The sequence below is a fragment of the Pongo abelii genome, chromosome 10 (genome assembly GCF_028885655.2).
Source record: "Pongo abelii isolate AG06213 chromosome 10, NHGRI_mPonAbe1-v2.0_pri, whole genome shotgun sequence".
Classification (NCBI taxonomy): Eukaryota; Metazoa; Chordata; class Mammalia; order Primates; family Hominidae; genus Pongo; species Pongo abelii.
Window position 1 is genome coordinate 56,841,599 of NC_071995.2, and position 16,789 is coordinate 56,858,387.

The 16,789-nt window shown below is 38.0% G+C and overlaps 1 protein-coding gene across 2 annotated transcripts in view; it reads right to left on the bottom strand.

Annotated features, from left to right (window-relative positions):
• Nucleotides 1-1,272: 1,272 nt before the first annotated feature.
• The window catches only part of LRIG3 (leucine rich repeats and immunoglobulin like domains 3), a 46,156-nt gene continuing 30,639 nt past the window's right edge, over nucleotides 1,273-16,789 (bottom strand). For both annotated transcript variants that reach the window (XM_002823456.5, XM_009247964.4), the window contains exons 9-19: nucleotides 15,985-16,065; nucleotides 15,003-15,074; nucleotides 12,710-12,781; nucleotides 12,061-12,224; nucleotides 9,711-10,031; nucleotides 7,953-8,234; nucleotides 6,529-6,981; nucleotides 5,573-5,731; nucleotides 3,548-3,691; nucleotides 3,173-3,448; nucleotides 1,273-1,931 (exon numbers count right to left, since the gene is read on the bottom strand). In XM_002823456.5, coding sequence (XP_002823502.2) covers nucleotides 1,687-1,931; nucleotides 3,173-3,448; nucleotides 3,548-3,691; nucleotides 5,573-5,731; nucleotides 6,529-6,981; nucleotides 7,953-8,234; nucleotides 9,711-10,031; nucleotides 12,061-12,224; nucleotides 12,710-12,781; nucleotides 15,003-15,074; nucleotides 15,985-16,065 — 2,269 coding nt within the window. In that variant the 3' untranslated portion in view covers nucleotides 1,273-1,686. The remainder of the gene's footprint in view (nucleotides 1,932-3,172; nucleotides 3,449-3,547; nucleotides 3,692-5,572; nucleotides 5,732-6,528; nucleotides 6,982-7,952; nucleotides 8,235-9,710; nucleotides 10,032-12,060; nucleotides 12,225-12,709; nucleotides 12,782-15,002; nucleotides 15,075-15,984; nucleotides 16,066-16,789) is intronic.

The following is a 16,789-nucleotide window of genomic DNA, read 5'->3' on the forward strand; positions in this document are numbered from 1 at the left end:
TATTCTCTAAGAAGAATCTGCTTTTTGAATAGCTGCTTTCAGTTTAGTTCAAACACAAGACAATGGCATAAATTCACACCTTGGAGGTTAGTTGATTTTTAAAGCTTATTGTGCTATATTAACTCCTTTTGTGCCAATTTATCTTGAGCAAGAGGATTTTTCTTTAAACTACACATATGAGAGCTAGAATTTACTACAGAAGAAAAAAGTTTTATAATCTGAATTATTAAACTGAATTTTTTTCCTTTCAGTTATTTGAATTGTGTCATCTAGTTTTGAAAATATGGTTATATTCCAATGAGAACACATGGACATAGGAAGGGGAACATCATACACCGGGGCCTGTTGTGGGGTGGGGGGAGGGGGGAGGGATAGCATTTGGAGATATACCTAATGTTAAATGACGAGTTACTGGGTTCAGCACACCAACATGGCACATGTGTACATATGTAACTAACCTGCATGTTGTGCACATGTACCCTAAAACTTAAAGTATAATTAAAAAAAAAAGAAAATATGGTTATATTCATTTTTCTGTGTATATATGCCTGTCACGTAATTACATTTTTCAATGAATACTGTTTTAAAACAAATGTTTTAAATAGTTTTATGTGCTTAAGGAACAGATTTTATACTTAGTTTTTAACCAAACCTTGATGATCAAAGAAAATATTTTGGTAATTGTTCAAGAATAGCTTAGAAGTACCATTTATATACAAACTGCTCTTCCAGCAGAAAATCAATAAAAACAGAAAACAATTCTAGCAGCATCTCATTATAACCTGGAACAGTGCATGAAAGTCCACTTCTGCTATAGCCATTTTAGCTATAGACGTATGCAATAAACCACTTGCTTGTTGTAAGAAAAGGGACGGCAAAAGTGAAACTACTTGGATAAGCATAAGGCATTAGACCACGTAAACCATTATTATAATTAAAGAAACATGAATTGAGAAGTGATTTACGGTAGTTGTACTACATTACACCAGATTATAACAACAAATCTTTTTTTGTTCGTAGATTTAGAAATAAATTAATGTACCTTAAATCTCTGTAGCTCCTTCTCGTTTACAATTGTGCTTTCATATGCACAATCTGATTTCAAACTGTATTACAACAATCCTGGGAGGTAGAAAGAACGGTCATTTTTGTTCATACTTTAATGGGCTAAATATAATTCCTATGCAGTTTGAGACGCGATAATGTGAACTAATTAAGCCTAAATTGTGCTAAAAATAATAAAAATTGTTACTGTATAAATGGGACTTGGCATCAAATTGACACATTTTATTAAATATGTGCAAAATATAATGAAGTAACTTCTATTTAAAAAATGGTACAAGGCAGGTATTATTTAAAATGCTTTAGTAACTCATTTCCATAAAAAGAAATCTGGCATTATAAAAATACATAAAATAATCATGATTTATATCATTAATTTACGTAAGATACTTTTTTGCATAAAACAAAGTTAAAAAATAGTTTAAAAAGGTATTCTTATATGAGCATCATTCCCAGTATAAAAATTTTCATAACTTTTTGTAATTTTGGTTCATCTGTTATAAATAAAGCATTTTTATCCTTTTAAAATTCATAACTCCATTTAAAAAACATAAGATTCTCTCTCTTTTAAATAAAAGTTCACTTGAGGTAGTATGTTAAGCTTTTCCTTTGGTCTCATTCAGTCTATGTGTCCAAGTCATAAGACTGAAAATTTGGAGTCCTGTAGTTTTCTAAAGTCTGTTTAAAGGTACAAATGTGATTTTCTTCCTGAAAATCTGTCCTTTCTTTCCCATCTTCCTCTGACCCAGAGTCCAAGTCTGGGGAAGAATGAGCTTTCAAATAAAAGGCTCTTGGCTGACAATCTGATGGCTGTCCAAAGCTTGAATAGGCATCTAGGTGAGGTCTCCTGAGAGCTTTTCCAAATGTACCTGAAAGAAAGAAACACCTTGAGCACATGGGTCCCTTTGCTAGCATGTGAATCAATAAAACCCATGGCAAATGAAGGAACATCTTACCCCATGAATATGAGTAAGTGTTTTCTACAAGTCCACATTATGGCACTCACATACATGTACATCTGTGTTACAGACAGATCACTTCTAGAATGGAGCAAAAGATATTTGCCTTCCCTCATATTTACATCCACTGAACAAATGCATCTATTCTTTATCATTTCTCATGACCTGCAGTAATGTTAATGGTCATGCAATAAAGTTCCCCAATGTAAGTTTCCCCATATCCTAGCTGAGAGCCCACCAATTTTGGTGACGGGTGTGTTGGATGGTAACATCCAAGTTAACTGAGGCTAAATATAGAAATTTTCCTTCAAAATAAACCTGTGTCCTGCCCTTTCTTCATTAATTGTGGCCAAATATTACTCAATTGAATCAAGTTCTTGCCTCAGTCATACAAAGCATATTATTTTAATTTTTTCCAAAAAAGGAATGTAAATAATTACACCGGGATAAAACATAACATTTCGTAGAAGTTGGGTAAAATATTTGAAAATTCTCCTTTTTTTAATTTTATTGTCAACATGGCAAGTTGTGGCTGATTTTCCCATCTCTCTGTTCAGTGAAAAGATGACCTCAGCTCTTCCATCCTATTATCCCCATGCATCAGACGAAAAAATTCACAACCTAATCTCAGTGCCAGCCAGCGTCTAACACCACCAACTTGGACCTTAAGACTGGTTTTCTTTGCCAAAGGTAATCCAGCTTGTCAGACTAGCAGTTGTTGCTAGGTAGGATGCTGTTTTCCACCCTTCGACTGTGGGTTCAGTTGGAAGCCACCAGACATACCAAACCACAATCATGCAGAGCACACAACTCCACCCCAAAGGCCGTGGGAGCCCAAAACCACTTTTTCCACATGGCTGACAAGCTGAGCTCCTAAGTCCTCCCCAAACCCTTGTCTTGGAGTAGATGCCACACACGGTGCTACTCAGAAAGCTCCTGAGGCTTAGTTATAGATTAAACACATCATCAAGTAAAATCACACCTCTGACTTTGCTTTTGGAGGCATTTACACTAACTAGTCGGATGTCATGGCAGCCTCATTCAAGAAACCATTTTTTACCAGTTTGACATTAAAGGCTCTCATTGCTCTCTCACACACAACTTGGAGTATGGATCCTCAGACGAGGTACCTGATAACTTAATAAACTTACCCATGAAAGAATTACTCGAGGCAACCGACGCTGGCTCTGGATTTGCACTAAAATCTAAAGAGGACTTGTTTAGACACAGATTTTTCATCCCGGGTCCTTCATTTTGAGAGTAACTAGTATTAAGTAGCTTCCTCACATGTGAAGGCCATGCTACATTACTGAAGCTCCGTTCGCAGGATTCTTCTGAAGGATGAGAACATGGGTAGCACTCCTTTTTCTTTATGTAACTGGGCTCATAGTGGTCCATTAAAACTGTTCTTGGGTCAGGACTGCAACCTTTTTAATATGGGGGTAATAACAGAAGGAGATTACAGTTAGCACATCTAGAAGTCTCTCTAAGAAACAGAACTGTACTCAAGCAAGAAAACCACCTACCTGTATGATACGTTTCAAAAGGATCTGAGCCATACACATTTCCCTTCAAATACATAGGGCTTGTGGATCCCAAAAACGGACAGAGGAACAGATCTGTGGCAGCTTCCACATCAGCTTCACTGCTATTGTCAATATGGCAGGTCCCTTTGAAACAAAAATCTTAGTCAATGATCCAATTATTCAAGTGCCATTCAACATTCTCCCCAGTTTTGGCATCTTTCATATTTACAGACGAAAATTTGACTAGAACTTTTGTCACATAGACAAAAAAATTGCAAAAATTTACAGTAGGGTTTTAAGAAATTTATTAGAGGACTTGATTAGCCATTGTGCTAGGTGTGGCGGCCTTATTGCTCACTCAGTTTCTACGGGAAACTGATGTGTGCAGATCCTGCAGCCAAAGCAGCCATGCTCTAAACCACATACCATCAGCACTGTCCCCTTCTTACAAAAGGTCCCAGATGACCAGAACCAGGATTGGCACTTGGCCAATGACCTCTTAATGCCCATCTCAAAGATAAGCTCAGCTAAACATATCATCTCATGAGTATTTGAACCAAACAACACAGAAATGATACGCCATTTACTGCTGGACACAGCAGGTGAAGAGTAAGTGACACCATCAGGGTTAGAGATGTCAAGATGACGCATGTTTCTGGGAAGCAGAAACTGGGCAGTCAGAGGTGGTGGGCTGAGAGAAAAGCAAATATGCAGAATGTGACACAGTAATGCTGGTGGCCCAGAGCTACTCTGGGAGCAGTCTCATCTCCAGCCCCAGCATCTAGGCAGCCTGGCATTATGATGCCCCAGTTCTGTCCCTTTAGGTTTTCCTTAAGTGTCTGTTTTCAGTTAACCCCATTATACTTAAATGAGCTTGGGTCTCCACTCTTTGCCTCTAAATGGGTCTAACCAGAATACTCACTTCTATGCTCAGATCCTGTAACTCTATGCTCTCTATTTCTGGCTTGCCAAGCGCTTTTAGTTTATCTCACCTCTGACGAAACTGTGAAATTGAAAACATATACTTCTCTCCCAACTACAATGTCTGGCACAGAGCGTATAATAAATACTTATGGGAAAAGTTGGTCATATATTTTAGAATAACATCGATGGCTTCCACTTGCTGAGCCCTTAATATGTGCCTAGCGCCATGTAGTTTTCCATCTTCATTTCATTTGCACAAGTACCTCACCAGAAAGTACTGCATGTGCCCCACAGTACATGCAGTAAGTCGTAGGTCTTGTACCAAACCTGTGCTCTTGTATTATGCTGTCTCCATTACTATTCTCAAAACTATGCAGCATTGAAAGCAAGGGTCAGAATTAGACTTCTCAAAGAAGCTGGGCACGGTGGCTCACGCCTGTAATCCCAGCACTTTGGGAGGCTGAGGCAGGCAGATCACCTGAGGTCAGGAGTTCAAGACAAGCCTGGCCAACATGGCAAAACACCGTCTCTACTAAAAATACAAAAACAAAAAAAAGCATTAGCCAGGTGTGGTGGCAAGTGGCTGTAGTCCCCAGTTACTTGGAAGGCTGAGGCAAGAGAATCATTTGAACCCAGCATGTGGAGGCTGCAGCGAGCCGAGACCACACCACTGCACTCCAGCCTGGGCGACAGAGCGAGACTTCGTCTCAAATAAATAAAAATAAATAAATAAAAAATAGACTTCTTAAAGAAATAATGTAAACCGTTTGACTTTTAAGCCCATTCATGTAACTAGTTAATATCATTTAAGGGCCAAAGAACATTTGTAACGTAAAGGATATACAAATATCCTTTACACATGGAATAATTACATTTTTCTAAACCTACTAGTCTCTTTTTGTTAGAAACAAAGATTTATTTTTTCCTAGTATTTAAGAGAAGGGTATAGAACTATACAATTTCAACCTTGCTAGTGATCTTGGGCCAGGTCCTACATGTCAGTGTCTTGTGAAAATGTCTTGTGAAAATGAATATCATATCTGAGCCTTCCACCATATGACTTCAAAATAATTACAGCCCACGTTCATTTTAAACACTTACCATTACTGTCATGTTGTGGTAAGAAAAATCCAGCACCTGAAGATGTGACAAACTGGTGGTGGCTTCCACTTTCTGAAGACACGTACCCATCCTGCCTGTCAGCTAACGTTCCCTGAGATGACAAATAACTAGGAATATCTGCTGGCAAGTTGGTCTCATCTGTAGTAAAACAGCAGCAATTTATTAACCAAGAATGATCGTTAATTGTCCCACAGGCATCCCGGGTGGATGGCATAGACTATTTTGGCTTCTGCATACATCAAATTAGGGGAGATCTACTCTGGCAAAACCATCTCGATTGTACAGTACTCTGGAATGGCAAATTAGCGCTTTGCTGCTCTGGGACTTATAAGCTGACTTTCTGTTTTATCACCCATTGGATGCACCTCCCAAATTTCAAAACAACAAATGTTTAAACAGATTTTTTAAAAGGCTGAAGGCCTAAGAATTTTCATGGGACAGTATCTAAGCTTTCGAATTACGCTTGACTATTGCCATATTCCCTGCTTAATATTACTAATCAATATCTGACTTTGCACATACTAAATCAAGTCACAGCCCCTCTTCCACTAATAAAATCCAACCTAAGTACATTCACATACGCATACACAAGAAGACATACAACTACTGCAGACAGTAAACCTTATCATTAAAGGGCTGTTCCTGGTTCTCCATCACTATCTTATGAAGGAGTTAGAAATATTTTAGTCAGTGACTTGGATTTTATCTCACAGCCACAGGGTATCCTGATGTCATTTTAACAAAAGGTATTAATCTTTAAACATCAGCTTTATTTGGGGCTGGAGTTTTTTAGCAAATCATATTTCTGCAGCTTGAAACAAATGAGTCACCCTTCTGGGATGAATTCAGACTGCAAGACACACATTCTAGAAGTATTTGCAGAACCACAAATACACATGACTCCCGTGACCTGTGCCAAGCTTCTGTTTACACACCTGTGTTGGTAATGCTGCAATCTTCATTCCTCCGCCTTGTGTGGTATATGATGACCACCCACACGAGTGACGTGCCCACCACACAGCAAACCACGGCTATGATCACGACACCCACAGTGGCCCATCCGTCATCGTCTAACGATGGGGCGGTCATCTGAGGGGAGTCGCAGGTTGGAGTGGGGATCACACTGAGGCGCACGTTTCCTCTCTCAGTGCCAAGGGTATTAGACATCTCACATGTGTATTTCCCAGCATCACTGACATCTGAGTCCACAATAATCAGAAGCTGATTGCCTGCTGCAAAAAAGTGCCTCTCGGTTACCACTAAAGGGCTATCATCTTTGGTCCAGTTCAGTCTAGGGGGAGGGCTTCCTCCAGCAATGCATTGTAGGACGGCCGTTTCTCCCTTGGTTACAGTTCGGTCCAACAGTGGCCGCAAAAATGATGGTGTTTCTGAAATAACAAGTTATGCTTTTAATTTCCCAAATAAAATTTAGTTTCCATATCATAAAATGTAGCATTTAAACTTATTCAAACTGTAGCCTAAAATTTTATTCTCCCACAACTTACTGGACATGCTTTTTTAAGAGCCTAAACATATACAACATTCAGTATTTCACTATTCTGCTGTCATTTACTCATAACACCAGTTAAGGATAATATCTACTATTTTTAAAATCTCAACTTCCCTCATTTTTGCAAAAGTCGGGAAGCTGGTAGTAGGGGGGAGAGTGGGAAACAAAAGCTTTTTAAAAATAGAAAGTATAAAAATAATTTCAAGCACAAGGGTATGTTGATAAATAAAAAAAATCAGAATGTTTAAGTTTTTTAAGTGAAACTTTTTAGGGCCGGATGCCTAGGCCTATATTAAAACTCTGACAATAATTTACTTTTATTATTTAGTATCTTAATAGGTTACTTTAATTAGCTCTTTCAAAGATACGTGAACAATAATTGTGTTTACATTTTTAAAAAGCATTTGTTTAGGTAAAAGATGAAAAAAAAACTCTGACTTCCGGAGAGGTATGGTAGGCAGAGAAAAGACAGTAAGGCCTTACCAATTTGTTCCTACATTTTTTTTTAATGTTCTTTATGGTGTTAAGACTACTGAAATAGACAGCACAGTGGGGAAATTAGAGGAGGGTGATTCCCCCATAAAAGGGAAAGCATCCCAACTTTTCCTCGGCCCCTCTCTTCAGGATGGAGGGGGCAGAGATTCACCTCAGTGGCCAGACTTGAGGATGTCATGCAATCCCTGACTTCAAAGTGTTCGAGAGGCCATTTGCATTAATACTTCCCAGGAAAAGGCAATGCCCCATACATCTTCATCTCTTACTCTCACAACTTCTGGTACTTAGGGACCTTGGATGAGCTAGTATCTTCAAGACTGATTTATACTACAGAATCTTAACAAATTCACCCACCTAGGACAGTCAGAGTTGCATTTGCAGAAATACTTCCTGCACTGTTCTGAGCTGTGCAGCTGTATACCCCAATGTCCTCTATCTTCACATCCACAATAAAGAACACGTCATCCTCGGGCATCACATGCATGCGTCTCTCCCGTGCAGCTGGGAAGTCTGTGCCCCCATCCTTCTGCCAGGCTATCTGGGGGGCTGGGTGCCCCACAGCAGCACACTCCAAGCGTGCCATGGCCCCAGCTCGGATGGTGAGGTCCATAGGGGTCTTGGTGAATGAGGGAAGCACTGAAATCAGAGAAACAATATAGGCATCAGCACAATGGAGTCTTACAGGTTCACTTGCATTCCTTTTTATTATTTTTTTGTTTGTTTGATACTTACAGATTGTCCCTGACATAGATTGGGCACCAGTTAATTCCAATTTCAAGTCAAGGAAATTAAAGTTGAGATGGAAAGATTAAAAGGCTTGCTCAAGGTTACAGATACAGAAACAATGAAGTCAGGATAAAACAGAGGTCATCTGATTCTCAGAATGAAGGTCTTCCTGCTATTTTCTGCCACTTTTTAGTTTCCTCAATAATGAACTGTGAGATTTTGGGCATATCAATTAATCTCTTTGTACCCTGACCACTCCCTTCATCTATTTTTTTTAAAAGTCTCTCCTGGTAGCTCTAACATTCTGTGACTTTTAAGATGTATGTTTTGCCCTACAATTTAAACTCAAAACTGTTCTATGTGCCAGGCCACAGCCATCATTTGCTGAGTGAATGCATTAAAGAATCGTATTCAAAATCTTCTACCATGGCAGATACAGACAGTTAAATGATAAACTGGCAAGGATCCTACTGTAAAACTGTATACCTACCACACAAAGCAAACAAGAATAGACTTCTTGTTTGCTTTAACAGTGGCTAACAGTGCATTTACTGAGCACTACCTTGTAGCCATTTTGCTACATCCTTTACACATATTATTTCACTAAATAAGCATAATGCCTCTAGGGGGCAGGTCTTATTATCCCTAATTGAAAGATGTGGAACTGGAGGCAGAGACATGAAGTAACCTGCTGAAAATCACGCGGGAGTGGCAGGATCACACAGATCTCTGAATTAAAGGCAGTGTGCATCCAGCATGATGCTTTGCAGCCTTCCAGATCAGTATACCACACTGTAAACTCTCAAAGAGGAAAACACGGCTGGGCATGGTGGCTCACACCTGTAATCCCAGCCAGCACTTTGTGAGGCTGAGGTGGGCAGATCACAAGGTCAGGCATTCGAGACCAGCCTGACCAACATAGTGAAACTCCGTCTCTACTAAAAATACAAAAAAATTGGCCGGGCATGGTGGCACACGGCTGTAATCCCAGCTACTCAGGAGGCTGAGGCAGGAGAATTGCTTGAATCTGGGAGGTGAAGGTTGCAGTGAGCCGAGATTGCAACCAGGATGTCATCCAGCCTGGGTGACAGTGCAAGATTCCGTCTCAAAAAAAAAAAAAGAAAAAGAAAAAAAAAGAGCAAAACATGTCTGGTTCATCTCTGTGTTACTCACCACACTGAGTACGGTGTCGTCTTCAACATAATTGCAGGTTTAGATACAAATAACCAAGAATCTTAATTTTGTGGAATGAAAGGTAGGGAAAGGAAGAGTCAGGTGGGGAACTGTGAGAAGAAAAGACAGGGTTTAAGATTAAGAGAGAAAAACAGGTGCTTTCTATTTCTAAAAGGTATCTTTAAATGCTAAAGGAAAAGTCAGATCACATACTATTTACTGTAAGCTTGGCTTTGACAGAGTAGGATGAACCAAAGTGATTGGAGATGACACACTGATATTTCCCCTCACTGGCAAATTCCACCTCACGCAGCCGAAGGATGGTGGTATACTCCATCACCTCGCCACCTTGGGCCCGGAGGTGTGCATAATTTTCCATTTCGGCATCATGCAGTAGCTCATTGTCTTTTTTCCAAGCAAAAGTCATTGGGGAATCACTGCTGCTGGCAGCTGAGCAGATGAAACTCAAATTGGAACCTTTTATTGCCGACTGTGTTTCTGGCTGAACCGTGATCTGGGGTTTGGGAAAATCATCTGTTCAAAATGGAGAGGAGGAGACAAAACAATGTTAAAGCTCAAGAGTCCAAATACTACTGAAATTTGAACACCAAGAAATGCAAAAACAGCGGCTTAGGTTTTACCCTTTGTGTATGTTTTCCAGATAGACTAGCAGTCCCCGTGTTGAAATGATACACTGGGAGTGTTTATAAAGTAACTCATTTATCTCGAATACAGATGGAGATCTATTTATCAATCACTATTACCTGAGAAAAGACTGTTATTTTGGAGCTATCAGAAAACCCACACTTTATTCCTGATCCCTATGCTTTCTATAAGTAGAAGAAGAAAGCAGTCTAAAAACTTCCAGGCTCAGGGATCATTTTTGAATGCTACTACTATCAGCAACTGCAATTGTTCCCATGTTCTCCCCAGATAAGGAGCAGCAAAATTAAGAAATCAAACATCAATCATGATTAATCAACAAAGACAGCCATTAACACTCCATTTACCAAAACAGAACCACTATTAAAAAACAGTAATTTAGGTAGAGGCAAAAAAAAAAAAAAAAAAACCAGCTGAGAGCAAAACAAAAAGCATCTGTAAAACAAACTGTAAGACACTGGCTTCGGCCTGGAGCTTTGAGAGGCCAATCATGCTGCTGTGCTACCCTGTCAAAGCTACATTATAATTAGAGCTAAGCAACTCTTTCATTCTAAACAGTTATTTTTAGCTCTCTGTTACTTTTTGGAAAAGTTACCTTTTTGAACTTCAGTTTCTCAGAGATGATCTAAACCCAGAAGGAAACATCTGAGATCTACCAAAGTGTACCATTTGGGTGCTACCACTATTTGAAAAAACAACTTTTTGTGTGTATTGAATGGGTTATGGGGGATGCTTTGATAACTCCAGTGCTGCTATTTTTCAATGTCTGCATATTGTAATCGAGGTGGTTTCTTTTCTGTATTATTCTGAAATTCTCATCTAATTGTAATCTAGGTGGTTTCTTTTCTGTATTATTCTGAAATTCTCATCTAATAAATCGATGTTCAGATTCACAAGGAAGTGAAAAGAACTATGGATACTATACATGTGTTTCAACGTAATACGGGGATCAGATCTTGGGACTAAAAAACTATGAAATAAGGACCATGGGAAAGGAGAAGTTCAGGCCCTTACAGATGAATGCCAAAAGCTTATTCAGTTCCAAAAGCTACATCAGAGGTTTTATTTCCAGAAACTACTGGCACTGCTTAATGCTGCAACCTAAAAATATATATCGTGGACAAAGCAGTTTTAAGTAAATTTTTAAATGCCAAGGCAAAAGAAGGTTCTTAATATTTTAACACCCATGCTTAAATAAAAGCAAATTCTGATTTACTGTTTTATAAAACATATTTATTTTTACAGAGGTCTCCATGGCAGCTAATAGTAAATAGCAGCATCATGTAATAGATAGAAAGTTGCAACAGAGATGAAAACTTTTCTTTTAAATCCAGATCTGCTACTAACTAGCTATGTAAAGTTCAGGTAACTAGATTTCTAATGCTGAGATTCTTGGATGCTGAAACAATGGACCTTAAAATTATTTATAATAAAATCACATTTCCTATTACTTGTAAATGTTTTACCTGCCAATAGTTAATTTTTTAGCACCCCATAAATCATTAATAATTTTCTCTTTCATGTAAACCTCCCAACAAGCCTCAGAGTTGGGAAGAGAAGAAAGGAGAGTCCCCATTTCATGGATGCAGAGACTAACGTTTAGGGAATTTAAGTTAAGTAGAAGGGCTGGGATTATCCTTCCATTCTCCCAAGATCCAATTTCATTCTCTTTCCACCACACCATCCTGATGCCAAAACAAAGATGAAGCAACTTTAGAAAACTCTCTTTCCCATCTGTGAAATTAAAATAATCAGCAAACTACAGACCCATTTTCCTCTACCTCAGCAGAAATGAAAGCTTTATAAAGAGATCATAAATCTATTCAAAACCATTATTTGGATAAATGGGAGGGGGAAAAAAGAAGAATAAATAAAAGGCAAGGGCAATACTTATACTCACCACACACAAAGCCATCTGGGCTAACAGCAAAAATGCTTCTTCCTTTTAGCAGCTGAGGATGGGCACAACTGGCATTTACAAAGCTCTGAAAGTTGTTTTCTGCCACCCACTGTGGGAGCCATTTTAGTTGGCAATCGCACAAAAGGCTTGATGTATTTAAATGCCTGAGGAGAGTAATTACATTCAATTTGTTCTGTATGAAATGCAGATTTCTACAAGTAAACTAAACCCAAGTAAATATTAACAAAGCAATGAATTTGGAAACTGAATACACACATCCCATGGAATAAGTATCCTTACAGTCCATTTTAAAATACAAGAAATGTATCTAGCATGATTTTGTTGTTCTTACTGTCCTACTGAGACAGAAGTGTTGATTTATCAAAAGTTCTTTACAACTGAAAAAATTACTACTATATTGGGTGACTGTACTATATTTGGTCCCACAAAGTTGCGAATTTAAAATAGAAAGAAAAACTCATTTCAACAAAAAGAACAAATAAACTCCTTTTCTGTTGCCTAATATAAAAATTAAGTATGTTAAGAATGTGCCAGGCACTTTTTATAGATACATAATCTAGGGTGACACACCATATGACAGTTTTCCCCTCTATACTTTCAGACTCCTAGAAGGAAAAGAAAAGCTTACAATTGTTGCAGTTTCTTCATTTGTGAAAATGCATTGCCTTGTAAAGACATGATTGCGTTGTCACTCAGGTCTCTGAAAAATCACCAAATCAAATGCATCAGAGCAAACTACCATCATTTCGTGCTTTTGGACAAAGTTTGGGCCCACATTGTCCACCCCATCTGCCAAACAAATACTCCCTCTATGTGTTAAAATACATGACTGGGGCAACCCCAGAAGAATCTACTGCAAAGCTTGTGCTGAAGACTCAGGGCATTTGTATCACAGATAGGTTTTGTTTTAGTGAAAAAGATTCACTTTCTGTCATCACTTAAAGATTATTTGACTCATTAGGGCCCATGCTGTTCTATTATTTCATTCTATTACTCTTTATTCAAATTAGCAACTATTAGAAACTTCTAAATATACAAATAAAATTTCTCATAATTATGCTTTTATAAAACATTTACACAGTATTTTTGAAGATATGCACTCAGCTAAGTGATTTACATGTGTTACTGCATTCTTACAACCCAAAATATGATGGCATTACTACTTAGCTCAGCACGAAAGGGGAAGGGAAGGGAAGGGTTGAAACAATTATTTTCAATTCCAAAACCTGTGCTTTTAACCATTAACCTAATTCTGTCACCCACAGCTCACTAACATAAATGCAGTAAGATGTTCAGACAAGATATACTTGTTAAAACAAATACTTCAGGCAGGAAATTCATAAAATGAGCACACATTCTGGGTTAATTCTCTTTATACAGAGACTTATAAGCACTCTGCATTAAAGTATTCACCACAATGATTACCACTCTGTTTTTCTTTACAGGGGTCAGAGTATACAAAGGGAATACTGAGTGAGATAAGGGGAAGAGAAGACAAAGAAAGAAGGGACCAGACATGGCTAGATGAAGAGGCTGGGGCAATCAAGGAAGATTTAAGAAAACTGAAGCAGAGATTAATACTCCACTGATCCACTAATTCCACTTTCCCAGAAATGGAATGGGCCAAATGACAAACCCTTTTGGCCAGTTTTCTTTTCAAAATAATTGGTTTCAATAAATACCGCAATGTTGGTCTGCCCTTCCAAAACTCAGCTTTGCAGAATCATTCTACTATGATTTGAACTGCCACACTCACTGTCAGGACGGCTCACGATCCAAGTCTCCCTCAGACGAACTGGTGCAGTCAGAAGTGACAACACAGTGGTTTACAGATAACAGCTAAATCTTCACTCTCAATACACAGCACACATAGGAGAACCCAGTATGTATTTTAAATGGAAACTTCTTTTGTCCTGGTTAATACATATTAAAACTTCTGGCTATAAGCATTCCTTAACAGTCAGAGTAGATATTATACATTACTTTGTACTTTTACTGTACAAGCGTAAAACATACACCCACGGTCATAAGCAGCTGGTTGGTTCCCTTAGTTAAAACATGCAAGTTTTGATTCCTATCAATGTTAGCTAGCTTTCCTTTCTTAGTGGCTGAAAATTCCTGAGCCCCTAAATGACATTTCAGAAATGTGTGCCAGGAGTTACTAGGAGTTACTGGGAGTAGCGGCAGAGATTGTACAGGCAAGAGCTAGTGTGATGCAGGGACACTGTGAAAGTCGGGGCAGCTCTGGGTTGCGTCCTGCTTCTGACAGCTACTAACTGATGGGTCAAGAAGAAACAAAAGAAAACAACAAAAAAGAGAACAATGGTAAGGGGGGGTTGTATGTTTCATAATTAAGCAACAATAAGAGACCAACAATTCTCAAAGTAGTGCTAAAACTCTCCTATGTCACTCTTAAGGATTGTGGAACATTGTCTCTGTTCTTTAAAAGCCAAGTCATCTCCTTTAACTGTCCAGTGGAGTCAATAAACTCTTAGAAACTCCACTTAACAATAAAGATAATAATAGCTATTGAATTGTATTCTGATTAAGAATTAAATGAGAATATATGCGAATATGTGGTACAATGCCTGACATATAGTGGATGAACTACATCTAGTAGTTTGTTGGTTTTTTTAATTAAATAATCACTGTTTGAGAAAAACAATTAAAAACCCATTAACGAGATACAGCTTTTGTCCTTAAATACAAAGGAAAGCATATACCTGTATACTTCTATACAGGTAGGTAGGTAAGTAGGTAGACAGAGAAAAAGACAGAAAGATAGGGAGATGTTTAAATATATTTTATGGAACCGGAAGGAGCCAACAAAATTACATTCCAGTTTGTTTTATCTTTCATGACACATAAGTAAAAGCCATCTTAGAGATTCTCTTTAGGGTAACTAAATTCTAGCTACTCACAGATGCTCCAATGCATCCAAACCAGTGAAGGCTTTTTTAGTAATAGATCGGATCCGATTTCCTTGGAGTATCCTGGGGAAAAAAATTACATTGGAACACTTAATTTAAAAAGCCATTTTGGGGTGGAACTCTCATAAACAGAACTGCTTTTTAAATTATGTGTGAGCAATTCCTCATTTTCTTCAACTAAACAATATATCCTGTAAAAATGTGTCCATGTCATCTATTTCAATAATGTAGTTGAACATGGTTTTCAAAGCATTCAACAAAGAGCCCAACAAAAATAGGTATTCAAAAGTCACTCTGCTGATTAAGTTAAATCATTGTTTTTCAGAGTCCTTTTAGGAATAGGTAGAGACTTTATTTCAAGTAAAGTGTCTCAGAACACTAACAAAGCAGATAATAGTGAACGTTTTCTCCTTCGTCTCCTTCTCTGTGGATACCTTCCATCCACAGGAGTTTGGGACTATAGGGAGCTGAATTTGAATACTGCTGGCTTAAAACATGTAATTTGACCATCTGCAAGACCATTTTATGGCTAATTGTAAGATGTTTTCATCTTGTTTTGCTTGTAACCTACCGCAGCATTATCAGTGGCTACTAAATTACTTCATTAAAAAAATTCCTACGAGGACAGTACAAAATTGAGGATTTCAAAATGTGGAAATTTGCATGCACTAACTTTTACGCAATGATAATTCCAAAAGTCTAAGCCCTCAACATAGATGAAAATTATTATGAGGATATTAAAGTAAATTACACACACTAAAGTGTTGAATAAAACACTTTCACCTAAGGAAGAAAAAGTTAATAATATACATCTCATGCAACAGCAGGCATTTGGGGAGAGGATCAAGGGTGGTAACCAGATTAAGCACCGATTTCTCATCTCTTCATGATGTCAACTTGTATAGCTGACTTCAGTGAAGACAAAATTTTTAAATCAAAGAGTGAGCTAAATTATGAGGCAATTCATACTCACAGCCGCCTCAGTTTGTCAAGCCCAGAGAAAGCACCATTCATGTCTTCAATAGTCCAGGAAATTTCATTGTTCTTCAGATCCCTAATTTTAAAAGAAGCATTCCCTTTAGAGTGATAAGCTCAGAAAGCCTAATATCACCACCCAGGTGGCATATCATTTGTAAAAAATTTCTCATAATTCCCCACATTATCTCCACCTCTTTCAAAATAATAGAAAACTCTTTTTCTCCAACTTACTTCTTACACCCTGCCTGACTCCCTCAACAACATTTTAAGTTTTTCCCTAAAATCAGAAAAAACTGACACTGGCCCTATTAATTCCTCTATCAAAATGACTACATTCTGAATGATCCAAACAGTCTGAAAAATACATTAAACTTTAAAACCACTGTTCCAACCACACATGCAGAAGTTCGCCAAAGCATACAGTATGTCTTTCAATTATGTAATGCTTCAAATAGCGAACAGAGCAAAAGTTTCTGACAGAGCAAAAATCAAAAGCCCATTGCACAACCTTAAATTACCATTTGAGAAATTTTTCAAAGGTTAATTAATTCAACTCCCTTTTCTTTCTCTTAGGACAGAGATCAGGTTGAGGATATAACTGGAATGATAAACAGTATCTTCCTTGCCCTTTGTAGACCTTTTTGCTCTAAGTAATTTTTAACCTGTATTTTACAAAGAAAACTTAGTAGACTTAAAATTGTTTCCCTCTTAAGCAGTTACCAATTTCCTGGAGATCCTGAGAAGGTTCACTGTAATCACCAAAACAAATTGATCACTGTCCTTTTGAATCCCTTTACGAA